The sequence below is a fragment of the Meles meles genome, chromosome 19, assembly GCF_922984935.1.
Source record: "Meles meles chromosome 19, mMelMel3.1 paternal haplotype, whole genome shotgun sequence".
NCBI lineage: Eukaryota > Metazoa > Chordata > Mammalia > Carnivora > Mustelidae > Meles > Meles meles.
Window position 1 is genome coordinate 41,561,163 of NC_060084.1, and position 13,668 is coordinate 41,574,830.

The 13,668-nt window shown below is 40.9% G+C and overlaps 1 protein-coding gene across 4 annotated transcripts in view; it reads left to right on the plus strand.

Annotated features, from left to right (window-relative positions):
* Window positions 1–209: 209 nt before the first annotated feature.
* LSM14A (LSM14A mRNA processing body assembly factor) overlaps window positions 210–13,668 on the plus strand; it is a 55,163-nt gene continuing 41,704 nt past the window's right edge. For 2 of the 4 annotated variants that reach the window (XM_045987713.1, XM_045987716.1), the window contains exon 1: window positions 211–468. In XM_045987713.1, coding sequence (XP_045843669.1) covers window positions 348–468 — 121 coding nt within the window. In that variant the 5' untranslated portion in view covers window positions 211–347. Of the gene's footprint in view, window positions 469–13,668 lie in introns of all 4 variants that reach the window. The other 2 variants (XM_045987715.1, XM_045987714.1) reach the window with 2 other exon arrangements.

The window sequence follows — 13,668 nt, forward strand, 5'->3', positions numbered from 1 at the left end:
TCTCAAGCCGCGCGAGCACCGCTGCCCCGGAGTAGGCCAAGCAGCGCCCCGGGATTACCGAGACCGCGGGAGAAGGCTGAGCCGCCCGCACCCGGCGGAGTCTCGCGAGAGCGCGGCCTCACCAGCCCAGCATGCCCCGCGCCGCCGCCGCTGCCGCCGCCGCCGCCGCCGCGCCGCGGCTTGAGGGCGGGAGGCTGGGGGAGGGTAGCGGAGCCGGCGCCGCCGCCATGTTGGGTCTGAGGCGGCTGCTGTAGGCGCCGACGGAGCGAGCGGGCTTGTGGAGCGGCGACAGCGGCGTGGGATCTGCCTCTCTGCGAGCAGCCCGGAGCGGCGGCTGCGGCGGCGCCATGAGCGGGGGCACCCCTTACATCGGCAGCAAGATCAGCCTTATCTCCAAGGCGGAGATCCGCTACGAGGGCATCCTCTACACCATCGACACCGAGAACTCCACCGTAGCCCTCGCCAAAGGTACGCCGGGGCGGGCCTCGGGGTGGGGTGCTGCGCCCGACTCTCGGCCCGCGGCCTCCTCGCTCCCTCCTCGCTCCCTCCTTGCCTCCGTGATCCTCCCGGAGGCCGCTCCCTTCCCTCCCTCCGGGCCCGGGCGTCGCGGGCCGGGCCGCGGCCTCCCCCGGGCTTCCTGGCTTCCACCCCGAAGGTCCGCGCCTTCAATCCGGGAACTACAGGACCGAGAGCGGGGCGGGCGGGGCGGCCCTGAAGTCCGAGAACGGGCCGGAGAACACGGAGAGATGTGTCTTCCAACTCCGAAATTCGGGGGTTCTGTCGTCTTGCCACAAAACAGATTCTTGAGTATTCAAAGAATTTCTCCGCCTAGCTTGAGTTTCGTGCGATTTGTTGATTCGAAGGGACCTGTTTTCTCACGTTCTTATTTTCGATTCGTTACGGTATTCATCAGGTGAACTGTAAGTAATGTGCCGAAACTTTGGTTTGCTCGGCGACGCAGACGGTCTCCAGCTGCCACCGGTACCATCGAGCAGATCGCATCCACTTGTCTCCTACGCGGTATATTTACCTGTTAAACCGGAATCCCTCTCTAAGGCTGTTGTGCAACCATCTCTTTACAAATGCTTGCGCTTCTCGCATCGACCCTTGTTTCTGGAAAGCCGGTGGGGAGGAGGGTTCAAGCTTGACCCAGGACCCTTGTTCCGAAGGCAGATCTGAATAGTCCGTGGGCTCTGACCGGTCCCTGTGAAGGCTTCCTGGGATGGCGAGTCCGGGGCATTGAGGAGGAAAGTGTCGTACCCGTAGTATTTCGTTAAGCGTCGCCCAGTCTTGAGTGGGTTTTGTTTCCCTTCACACGTGCTGGGCCTTCGCTCCGCCAGAAAACCAGGAAGAAAATAAACTTTAGCTCCTGCTCTTAAGACAAATCTCACAAGTTTGGAATCCTTAGAAGAGGGTAGCGAGATAACTAAGGTAGCCTTCCAGTACATCTCATGGAGTTAGGGAATGAACTCCGTGGTAGAGACAGAGGTCCAGGGCTAGGAAGCAATTTTCTAAATCTGTAAAAAGAAGAAAAATTTAGTCTGTAACTAGTAGGAGAGTCATTTCACAGTATGTCACACTAAATGTCACACTAGTGACACTTTTGGTGTCCTTTTTAATAACACTCGTGTTGGGACAAATTTTATACTTGAGTAAGGAGTCTTAAGTCTTTTTCTTTTTTTTAATCTTCACTTCTTTTCCACTCCCACCCCATGGGTCTTTAGCTGTATAGTGTCTTAGTTTTTAATGGCTTTCTGAAATTATTAAAAAGGCTTTCTAAAGTTCTTGGTGAGAACCACATATACAGTATTTTTCATTAAAGTGGTTTAATAACTTTTTTAAAAGCGTTGTTTTCCCTAATCTGAATTTTAAGGTGTCCTGCTAGCTTAGAGTCTGAGTTGACTGTGCTTTTACTTCTCACAATGAAAAAAAAAATACATTTTTAAGATTTCTGATGTATTAACTTGAGTCTTTTAAAAGCCTTTGAATATATTCTTTTATTCAAGAAACCAAGAAGTCTATATTGTTAATGACCCACATTTTTAAAAAATCCGTTTCGGCTTTTAGAGTTAATATTAACTACAGTTTTATTAGTCTGTAATAGTTCAGTTCATATGCCATTTTGTTCCTTGTATCCTGACTTGATAAATACGAGAACAGCAATGAAAAGATTTTATTAAATCACCAAATTGTCGGTACTTATGGCTGAGATAATTAATCCCCCATATATAATACATGCTTTTTGTTAAGCAGGAGGAGTTATTTAATATGTAACAGAGATTTGGGGATTCAGTTGTATTTGCAAAAACTGAAGTTACCAAATTTTGGTAGCTTACTCTAGATAGCAGTATCTAATCTAAATCTCCAATAAAGCTATCCTGTCAACACTGGCAGTTCAAATTCCAGAATTAGAAGTGGGGTGTTTGGTCTTAAAACTTTAGAATTTATGACTTGTGAAGTAATGTGAGATCTGATATTCCACCTTTTTTAAAATCTGGATGAAGAAGCAGTCGAACAGATTCAAGCCGAAAAGTTTGTTTAAGTGGTTTAGAACACAGTATGTATTTACATTTAGAGATCCCTGTTATCTTTGTGAACTATCAGTTGAGTTAATCTCTTCAAATGACATTCTTAGAATTCTCTTTTGGATGTTAATTTCTTTCCCTCTTTGGGAAGAGGGTTCCCCCCCCCTTTTATTGTGAAATTACCTCACAAGTTGAAAAGATACATAGATAAAAATGGAATATTTTTAAACAAAGATCCTTGTAAGTACGCAGAGGGCAAGACACGTTGCAAGCATCCCAGAATCCTCCCACCGCCTGCATCTTCCCATCACCACAACTACCCACTTAAACTGGATATAAACATTATTCTAACATTTATAGTCTTATCACTGAAGTTTACATCCCTGAATAATAGAGTTTCTGTTTGTCCTTTTTTGAACTTTATATAAATGGAATTGTCTTGTATATATATTTGATTTTGTTTTGTTGTGGTGTGGTATTTCATCAGGAATATAACAAGTTTATTCTGCATTTATTTTTTATGTTCTACAGTTAATGTTTAAATTGTTTACAATTTTTGCTGTTGTGAACAATGCCTTTGTGAACATTTGTTTTTAAGTGCGCTGATGCCTGTTTGTGTACTTTTCTTGAGGGTATGTACTTGAATTGCAGGGTCATGGGGAATGTGTATCTTTATTAGGTAATGCTAAGCAGTTTTGTTGTTGTTTACTAGTTTTTATTTCAGTTATTAATATATGAGAATTCTAGTTCCACATCCCTTACCAACAGTAATACTTAGTACCAGATATTTAAATTCTGTCCAGTCTGGTGAGTATGAGTGTACCTGGCTTTAATCTTCCTGATTACTAATGAGCTGAACACTTTTTCATATCCTAGTCATTTGGATTTCATTTGGATTTCATCTTTCATGAAATGCCTTTGAAATCTTTTGCTCATTTTACTACTGAAATGCAGGTCTTTTCCTAGAGTTCAGTATTCTGAGTATGAATCCTTTGCTGGGTGTATCTGTTGCGAGTATCTTTTCCCATTTAATGGTTTCTTTTCCTTTTCTTTTTTTTTTTTTAAAGATTATTTATTTATTTATTTAACAGACAGAGATGACAAGTAGGCAGGCAGAGAGAGAGGAGGAGGCAGGTTCCCCACCAGGCAAAGAGCCTGATGTGGGGCAGGATCCCAGGACCCTGGGATCATGATCTGAGCCGAAGGCAGAAGCTTTAATCCACTGAGCCACCCAGGGGCGCCCATTTAATGGTTTCTATTGGTGAACAGAAGTTCGTTTTAAAGAAGACATGTTTATTACTCTTTTATTTATGGCTAGTGTTTCTTTCTCCTTCCTTCCTTCCTTTCTTCCTTTTTAAGGAATTTTTCCCTACCCCAAGGTCATGAAGATACTTAGATTACTTTTTCAGAACTTTTTGTTTTGCCCTTTCACTTAAATTTAGTAAGGGATTCACTTGGTTTACATGATCTAGGTTAAAACAGGTCCTTTACTTGGATGCTACTTAAATTTAAATTCATGTGGAACTATACAATGCTCTTAAAATTTTGGATTAGTTATATTTGATGTGTTACATAGCTATGGTGACCAAATGCCCTGGTTTGCCCTGGTGGAAGATTCTTGTTTGTGCCTGTTGTTCTAGCATAATTATTAAAAAACTCCTTTTCAGGCACTTGGGTGACTCAGTTGGTTAAATGCCTGCCTTTGACTCAGGTCTGGGGATTAAGTCCCATATGGGCTCTCTGCTCTGCAGGGAGCCTGCTCTCCCTCTTCTCTCAGCTTGTGCTCTCTTACATGATCTCTCTCTCTCTCTCTCACACATAAATAAATAAAATCTTTAAAAATAAATAAATAAAACCTTAAATAAAACTAAAACATACCTTTTCGCTTTTGAAAGTGTTCCAGTTTGGGTAATAAATTGTATGATCACACTAAATATAATCAAAAGCCCAGGGGTAGTAACTAACTGGGTAATGTCCTTTATTTTCTGCTAGAGATTTCACAGACTACCTCTAGCTCTGTAAAGGTAATATCGAAGTTAAGTTTGATGAGCTTTGATACACAGAATCTTCTTACGAATGGCAAGGAGTCTTAAAGGCAACCAAGAAAGACTGATGTCAGTCTGTTAAGTATGTTAATAGATCATTTGGTCTGTAGTTTGTCTCTTGGAGTCTTTGTCACAGCTCTGAGTTTATTTTCTTCCTGATTATGACCTGCACGTCATCTTCTTTGCTTATTTGCATGTGTTTGTCACCTTCCTTCCCTTGTAAAGTTTGAGTTCCTGGGAGAATGAATGTTTATTTAATGAGTAAGTGGAAATTGTTTAGCATTTTAGGTTATTAATCTTGTAGAAATCTCTTGGGGGAATCTCCAAATAGTACTTCCCATATTCACAATTACATATCTCTTTAAAATTGAAATGCCTAAGATGTATTGCTCCTCACCCTGTCCCCAACAGTGAGACATTTTGGAGACTAGAAATACAGGAGGATAAAATCTTACGACAAAATTGAGATTGTTAGGGAGATGGAGTTTTTACCTTGTGACTCAAGCTCAGTTATAATTTTCATTTAAAATTGAAGGGAAGAATTAGTTCTAGATGTTTGAGGGAATTGAAAAGTGGTAGCATGCATGAATAGTTTGTAGAATATTTCCAGTTACTGTATATTCAAACCTATGTCTGTGAATATGATGCCCAAGCACATACTAGAGACTGGATACCAAGAGATTGCCCACAGAATGGAAGTTTCACGAATGCAGAGTTTTGTCTCATTCATTGCTCTACCCTTGGTGCCTAAAACAGTGCAAGCCCCCAGTATATATTTGAATAAATGAAAGGATAGTTGTTACTGAAGATTTCTTATTATGGGAATTTCAAAGTTGGAGAAAGTACATATTTCCCATAAGCGTTATTTGTAGATTTTTATAATATTTAAATGAAATGGGCTAAAATGAGTGAAATTCTTATTTCACATATATTAGGTTAGCTATATCTGGATAATACATCACTCAAATGAAAACCAGGTTGCCACTGCATTAGGAAAATATTTGTAAAGAAGAATGATTAATAAGTTGGGTGCTTTTAACATGATTTGTCCTTAAAATCAAGGCATTGGTAGGAGAATGTCAAAGCTGGTAATGGATTATTTACTTAAATTACATAAAGTAACTTAGTACTAAATTACTTATTACTTAAATCATCTGCTAAGTCCTGCCCATTTTTATACCTTAGCCACTTCTTGATTGTTAATTAGCCACATACTCATAAACTCCATAGAGTGAGTAGGAGAGCTTTGTAGGATTGATGAAATGCCTGGGAAGTACTGTATTGATTTCTTGCATTCTCACATGAGTTGGGGACCTAATCCAGCAATTCACAAAATCACTACCTAGAATGTCCAAAGATCTAGTAACTTTTCAGGCTGCAATTTCTTTTGGTTTAGTGAGGTTGCCAGAACTTGAGCCTTGAAAACAGTTTATTGTTGCTATACATTCCACAGAAATACTTAGTAATTTGGGAGTCTGAAGCCAGTGCCAGAAACTAACTGCATCTTTGAGTGGAGTAAGCTAAGCTGTGGCTTTCTGAGTAAAAAGTAGAGAAAACAGGGGCGCCTTGGTGGCTCAGTGGGTTAAAGCCTCTGCATTTGGCTCAGGTCATGATCCCAGGGTCCTGGGATTGAGCCCCATATCGGGCTCTCTGCTCAGAAGGGAGCCTGCTTCCTCCCACCCCTCTCTGCCTACTTGTGATCTCTTTCTGTCAAATAAATAAATAAAAATCTTAATTTTAAAAAAAAGTAGAGAAAACAGTATAAAGCCTGAAGAAAATAATAATAGAAGGAAAGAAATAGGAAGAGTAAAGAAATCTTATCGGTGCTTGTAGCTAGTAGCTACAGGTGTCTTAACCTGAGTTTACTGATCCATGGTAGAAGATGCCCTCTACAGAAACAGTTTACCTTCTTATTTCTCTGTGGTGCTTTACATTAATACTGTTTTTTTTTTTAGACACACACATGTGCGTGCATACGTACTTAGGGGATGGGCAGAGGGCGAGGGAAAGAGAGAATCTTAAGCTGGTGCTAGCTCCTGGAGCCCGACCACAGGGCTTCATCTCACAATCCTGCGATAATGACCTGAGCAGAAATCAACAGCCCAACAGTTAACTGACTGAGTCACCCAGGCACCCCTGAAGAAATATTTTAATTAGCTGTATTAAAATCTAGATATCATTGAAGTAAGTTTTAAGCTTAATTTTAATTTAATTTTAATCTTAATTTTTAATGGATGATGTGTACGTTTGTAAAATATTTTATTCACAGGGATCTTATTCTAGTTTTGTTTTTTTGGATTTTTTTTTAAGATTTATTTATTTATTTGTAGGGGGGCAGAGGGAGAGGGAGGATGAGAGAGAGAGAGAGAGTAGAATCTCAAGCAGACTCCCTGTGGGGCTCGATTTCACAACCCTGAGATCATGACCTGAGCTGAAATCAAGAGTCCCAACACTTAACCGACTGAGCCACCTAGACACCCCTCTTATTCTAGTTTTGTGGGGTATTTATTTCTCGAAGAAAATGTGACCCAAAGGCCAGTTGGTATGCTTAGTAGCTCTTTGGCCTTGGACAATTTATTTAATCCTAGCTTTAACTTGTTCTTTTAAATATACATAATAGTACCCATCATTTATTCTGAGAGTAAATGAGGTAGTATCAAAAGTGCCTGGTTTATTGGGGCGCCTGGGTGGCTCAATGGGTTAAGCCTCTGCTTTCAGCATGGGTCATGATCTCGGGGTCCTGGGATCGAGCCCCTCATCAGGCTCTCTACTCAGCAGGGAGCCTGCTGTCTCCCCTCTCTGCCTGCCTCTCTCCCTACTTGTGATTTCTGTCTGTCAAATAAATAAAATCTTTAAAAAAAAAAAAAATGTTGGGACTCCTGGTTAAGCTGCTGCTTTCAGCTCAGGTCATGATCCCGGGGTCCTGGAATCAAGTCCCGCATCGGGTTCCTTGCTTGGCAGGGAGCCTGCTTCTCTCTCTGCCTCTGCCTGCCACCCTGCCTGCTTGTGCGCTAGCTCTCTCTCTCTCTGTCTCTGATAAATAAATAAATAAAATTCTTTAAAAAAAAAAAAAAGGTGACCCAAAATTTAAAAAAAAAAAGTGCCTGGTGTATTATAGGTGCTTAATAGAGTATAACTATCTCATTGTTATTTCCAGCTGCCATCTCCATCTCTGTCTTCTCTAGCACCTGAACTCCATAAGTCATTCAGACCTACTGTAAGTACAGTATGTCTGTTGAACTTACTACCCTTCACTGTCCCACATCCCCCTCACGGCTTTACTTCCCTCTTTATCCTGTTTAAAATCCAAGAGCAGTTACCATCAGTACTTAGCATAAACTCAGCCTCCTACCCCCTCCCGCTTTCTTGTATAAGCTTAGAGAAACCACAGTCCTGATTATATCAACACAGACATGCTGACCAGTTTCACTCTAAATTTACATTCACTAACCTCATCAGTCATGGTTACTTCCCTGCAGTCATACTGTATTTCCATAGTCTCCTTGTTCCATTTTTTTGAATGACTCTCTCATTCCTTCTGTTTTCCTCAGACCTCCAATACCTCCTACCCATCTTCACTTTCAGTCTGTCAACCTTGCTTCCTATTTGAGGAAAGAACAGCAAGCAGAAGAGAATTGATGAACTTATCCTCCAATCGCACACATATCCAGTACTCACATCTGTGCTCCACACTTTCACTTTTCCACTGGTCAGGGTAGAGAAAGTTTTCTTCTCTGTCAGACCACCCTTCCCTTATGTAAATTCCATCCCCTCTTGATTTGAGGTTGTTGCTTTAGCAATTCTCTACTCTCTTCTTGTGAATTCAGTTTTCCTTCTCTGCTAGATCTTTCCTGTCTTCGAGGAGATCTGATACTAACTCACCCATCTTAAAAACAGCAACAAGAAAACACTACACCTCTTAACTGTTTCCTCTTTCTATCACCCCATTTCTTAAAGATATTTATTTATGTATGTATGTATGTATGTGACAGAGATCACAAGCAGGCAGAGAGAGAAGAAGGGAAGCAGGCTCCCCGCTAAGCAGAGAGCCCGATGCGGGGCTCAATCCCAGGACCCTGGGATCATGACCTGAGCCGAAGGCAGAGACTTTAACCCACTGAGCCACCCAGGCGCCCCTCTATCACCCCATTTCTGTCCTTCCCTTTACACCAAAATTCCTTGAAGGAATTATCCATACCACTTACTTATATTATTTTTTGAACCTAGTTTATTTGAGTTTTTATTTGCACAGGTGACAGACTTCTTAATATACTTTATTTTACCATCTGCACTTTTCTCTTGATAATCTCTTGCAGTTCCTGACTTTGAATACTCTCTGTACATTACTGACTCCTGTCTCCAGCCTGGACCTCCTCACTTGTATGCCCAGTTGCCTCCTTAACACACCTGGAGAAATGTCCACATACCTGTTTCTCACATACTGTTTCTCCATCTGATTGAATGACAGTTCATCCTTTTAGTTGGTAAGACCAGAAACCTTTGAGTCATCTTTAATTCTTCTGTTCTTCTCACACTTCATGTGCGTTTCTGATCCTATTACCTTCATTTTCAAAATATATCCAAAATCTGACCTCTTACTGCCTCTGCTGCACTACTTTGATTTATTATCTCTCACCAGACTTTTCAGAGACACTCAGGACCTCATATGTCAATGTTGGCCTCTTATTTAATTCTCTTTTTACCCCCAGTTGTGTTTGAGGGCATCTTTAGCATTTAAAAAAATATATATATATACTACATGGAATGTGTGGGTGGCAAGTTTTTTTTAGTGAGCCTGTGTTTTTCTTAATTACTTGACTATATCATCCCAAATTCAGATTTTATTTTTATTTTTATTTTTATTTATTTCTTTTGCAAGGGTGGTGGGGAGGGCCAAGAGGGAAATTATCCTCAAGCAGACTGCTGAGCCAGGAGCCTGGCACAGGGCTCAATCCCATGACCCCTGAGATTGTGACCTGAGCTGAAACCAAGAGTCACATGTTTAATTAACTGAGGCACCCCAAGAGTCTTTTTCTATAAAACTTTGAAGGTATTGATTTGTTGTATTCTGACATTCTAGCGTTGCTGATGCCAATCCGGTTCTTAGTCAGTTCTCTCTCCAAAAGCTTTGTTCTTGGAGTTCAGAAATGTTACCACACTGATTTCCTGAGTGTTTCTCTGTGAATCTTATAAATCCAAAGACTCCCAAGTCTCTTTAACCTAATAAATTCTGTCTGTCTTAGATTAGTTTCTGTCCTGTTTCTCTTGCTCCATTCCTCACCCATGTTTTGAATTCCTATTGAATGCATGCAGTATTGTGTGTTTGTATTTTTTTTTTCTGTTATTTTCATCTCTGTGTCTTGGTTTTATAGTTTGGGAGATTAAAATATAAAACCAACTACAAGAAAGAAAGCACAACTTAATGCAGCTTAAAGAGTAAAGATTAAATTTATACTGCAGATTGGACAAGGTTTTACTTTTATTTGCTGTTGATAAATCCTACTAAAACTATATGCAAGGACTTTTTTGTTGTTTTAGGCATAAAACCATAAAGGACAAGATAGATTTGGAAAGGAGACGAGCAACAAAATTTTGGAGTTTGAAAAGCAAGTTGGTGAATTTAAATGACTTAAAAAAAGCTGAGAAAGCTACAACCTAAGTAGACAGTGGGTTACGCCAAGAACTAACCTGATTTACACCCAGATTTTTAAAAGGCTCAGCAATTGGCATTACCAGTTGCAATGGAAACTAGAATGAAGTATGAAGTAATGAGGTGATGAGAAGAATGAAGGAATGAGAACTGAAGATGGAGTTAAAAACTGGAAGATTAACTCAAAATTTCTTTTAATGGTGGTCAGATTTCCAAATCCCCTTTTGCATTTCACACAGCTGGATAGCTGCTCTTCTCCAACACTGGTACTCTGGAGAGGGTGGGATAGAGTTTCTGGAACGTGGGCACTATTAAGAACAGAGGTACTTCTACACTAAAAACAGCTTGGAGCAAGTGGGGCATTTAAGAAGCTTGCATCTGCCTGGTACTTATTATTTAGAAAGCTATTCATTCAGGAAAATTACTAAGAACCTACTGTGACTACATGCTAGACAGTATGCTAGGTGCTAGGAAACAAAAGAGCATTAGAGACAAGATTCTTAAGAACACAGCATTTAGGAGCACCTGGGTGGCTCAGCGAGTTAAGCCTCTGCCTTTGGCTCGGTCATGATCTCAAGGTCCTGGGATCCAGGCCCACATCGGGCTCTCTGCTCAGCCAGGAGCCTGCTTCCCCCTCTGTCTCTTTGCCTTCCTCTCTGCCTACTTGTGATCTCTGTCAAATAAATAAATAAAATCTTTTAAAAAATAAAAAAGAACACAGCATTTAAGATGCAGCCTGACAGATAATTACAGTTAGCCACATGAATTGGATATCTAGTAGGAAGTATCTGGTCCCAGGTCACAGGGAGTTTGCAGTCTTATCAGGGAACAACTAGAGCCCCAAACTTTTATCCTGACCCATAATACCTAGCGCTCACTTAAGGTGGGATCACAGTCGCTCTCATTCAGGTCCTTAGATCATCCAAGTTCCTTCAGATTTGAGGCCTTTTTGTAAAGTGCCTTTGGAGTTCTCTTCCCCTACTCCTTATATGGCTGTGGTTGAAGAATGAACAGTGCAACAGATTAAGAAGTCACAGTGGAAAGAAAAAAATTAAGAGCTCTGTAAGGCATAAGTGACAGTGAGAATGTGTCATAAAGTGAGCTCAGGCACTCTCCCCTCCCCTTTTATTTTATTTCCACTGCTAAATTTATCTTAATATATTCAGTTTGTCACTTGAATGACAGGCTAAGAAGTCTGAATTTTCTTGGTAGATTTCGGGAGCCATTGGAAGTTTTTTAGGCAATAAGGTAATATGTCAGAGTCTAGCTTTAGGAAGTTTATGCTGTAGCATTGTGCAAAAACATTGGGGGTGAGGGGAGAGGCTGACAATAGTGACGTCAGTTGAAGTATTTTAAGAGTTTGGGAAAGAGGGAATATAGCCCTAAACTAGTTAAAATAGAGAGGGAAGAACAGATACATGAGAAATTAGGAGAGTGGGTTAGCCTTTAAAAAGTTGATTGGGAAAAAAAAAAAAAAAGAAAAAAAAAGTTGATTGGGCAAGGAACAGGGAAGAATTGAGTGATGGTACAACGGTGGTTCCTGTCAACTGAAATTGGGAATGGATCAGGAGGGACATTAGGTTTATTTTTCCTGGTTCTGCTTGAGCATCATCACCCCTACAAAGCCTTCCCTGATACCCACAAGTCAGGAAATGCTAAGTGTACCTTCTGTGTTGTCTTTTTGTTTTCTGTTTTCTTCTTGTGCTTGTCATGTCTGTCTTACTGTTTCACAACTAGACATCAGCATCTTTTCCCGTTACGTCCCTTGTACATAGCAAAGTAACTGTTTGTTGGTCTCATAAAGTGTTACTTTTTCTGAAAATTTACCTGGGTTGGAAAATGTGTACTTGAACAACTTAATATTTAATAGAAAAGGTGTGATAATTGAAGACAGTATTAAAGATATTTTACTCTCTCAAATAATAATGATGAGTATAATTCAGTTTTCTTCTGCAGTCCTGTGATTTACAGAAATGTTTCAGGATCTTATCTACAGTTTCAAAAGGGTCCTGGTAAATATGTTTAGCATTATTACTGTTGTTTACTGCCTCAGTACTGCAGTTACTGCCTCACTGTCTAAATTTTTGAATCGCTTTTTGGTTATACAATTTCTCCTCATGTCACTTTCCCTAAATTCTTGCTCTCACAAGTCATTCCCTTATGCTTAGTCTGACATTTTCATGGTTGAGGGAAAATATGTCAAAGTAAATCTGCAAATATTAGTAATTCAAGGGGAAGAACTTGCATGGGGAAAGCAAGTGAAGTTGCAAATGAGAGAAACTAATTAACTCAGCAAGGTCTCACACCTGTAATTGTGGGTGATGACTTTAGGTTAAAAGAAATACAAGGTCTCTACTCCCCTGAGTGCAAGCAAGAGGGAAAAAAATGAGTGAAGATGATGAAATGTACTAACGAAAAGGACAAGATGGTTTTGGATCTTTTTAGGCAAACCAGAGGTTATTTCAACGTTTAGAGTCAAAGTAATGAGTTGGTTTTAAGAATATTTGAAAGGTGAGGGGCGCCTGGGTGGCTCAGTTAGTTAAGTGTCTGTCTGTCTTTGGCTCAGGTCATGATCCCAGAGTCCCAAGATCAAGTCCCACATCAGGCTTCCTGCTCAGCAGAGAGCCTGCTTCTCTCTCTGCCCCTTACCCCGCTCATCCTCTCTCTTGCTCTCTCTCAAACAAATAAGTAAAATCTTTAGAAAAAAAGAAAATGCTTGAATGATGAGAGGAAAGTCACCTACATTGTGAACTCTGGAGGTGAGGGTGGTTTTTTGTCTTCAGATTGCCAGTGGTTGGCATGTGATCAGTGCTGAGGTGGTTGAGAATATTGAAGAGAGAAGATTGGTAGAGATGTCTGCTGGGGTTAACGGTCTGTAATTGTGTACAGGAAAAGATGATAGAGGCCAGAGACAGATGTTTTCACTCGGTGCAGTAATACTCCCTAACACAAAGTAGTGTGAGTGAGGGGGAAGAAGGGGCCGAAGAGGAGAGTGCAGGTGTGTGGAAAAGTAAAGCTTTGTGGATGCAGTTTTTTTTTTTTTTTAAGATTTTATTTATTTATCTGACAGACAGAAATCACAAGTAGGCAGGGAGACAGTCAGAGAGAGAGGAGGAAGCAGGCTCTCTGCAGAGCAGAGAGCCTGATGCGGGGCTTGATCCCAGAACCCTGGGATCATGACCTGAGCCGAAAGCAGAGGCTTTAACCCACTGAGCCACCCAGGCGCCCCTGGATGCAGTTTTTGATGTGATTCACAAGCAGTCCTGTGTCTCCCCGCCCCAAGTAAAACATCAAGAGTGTACTTACTACCATCCTTCCATCAGGGTCTGTGCATGGGTCCTACATTGTAGAAGAGAGAGTTTTATAAAGCTAGTCTTAGTATTTAAATGATTAAACCATATATAACAGCTCATTCCAAATATGTAGTATCTCAGATTCAGCATTGGTT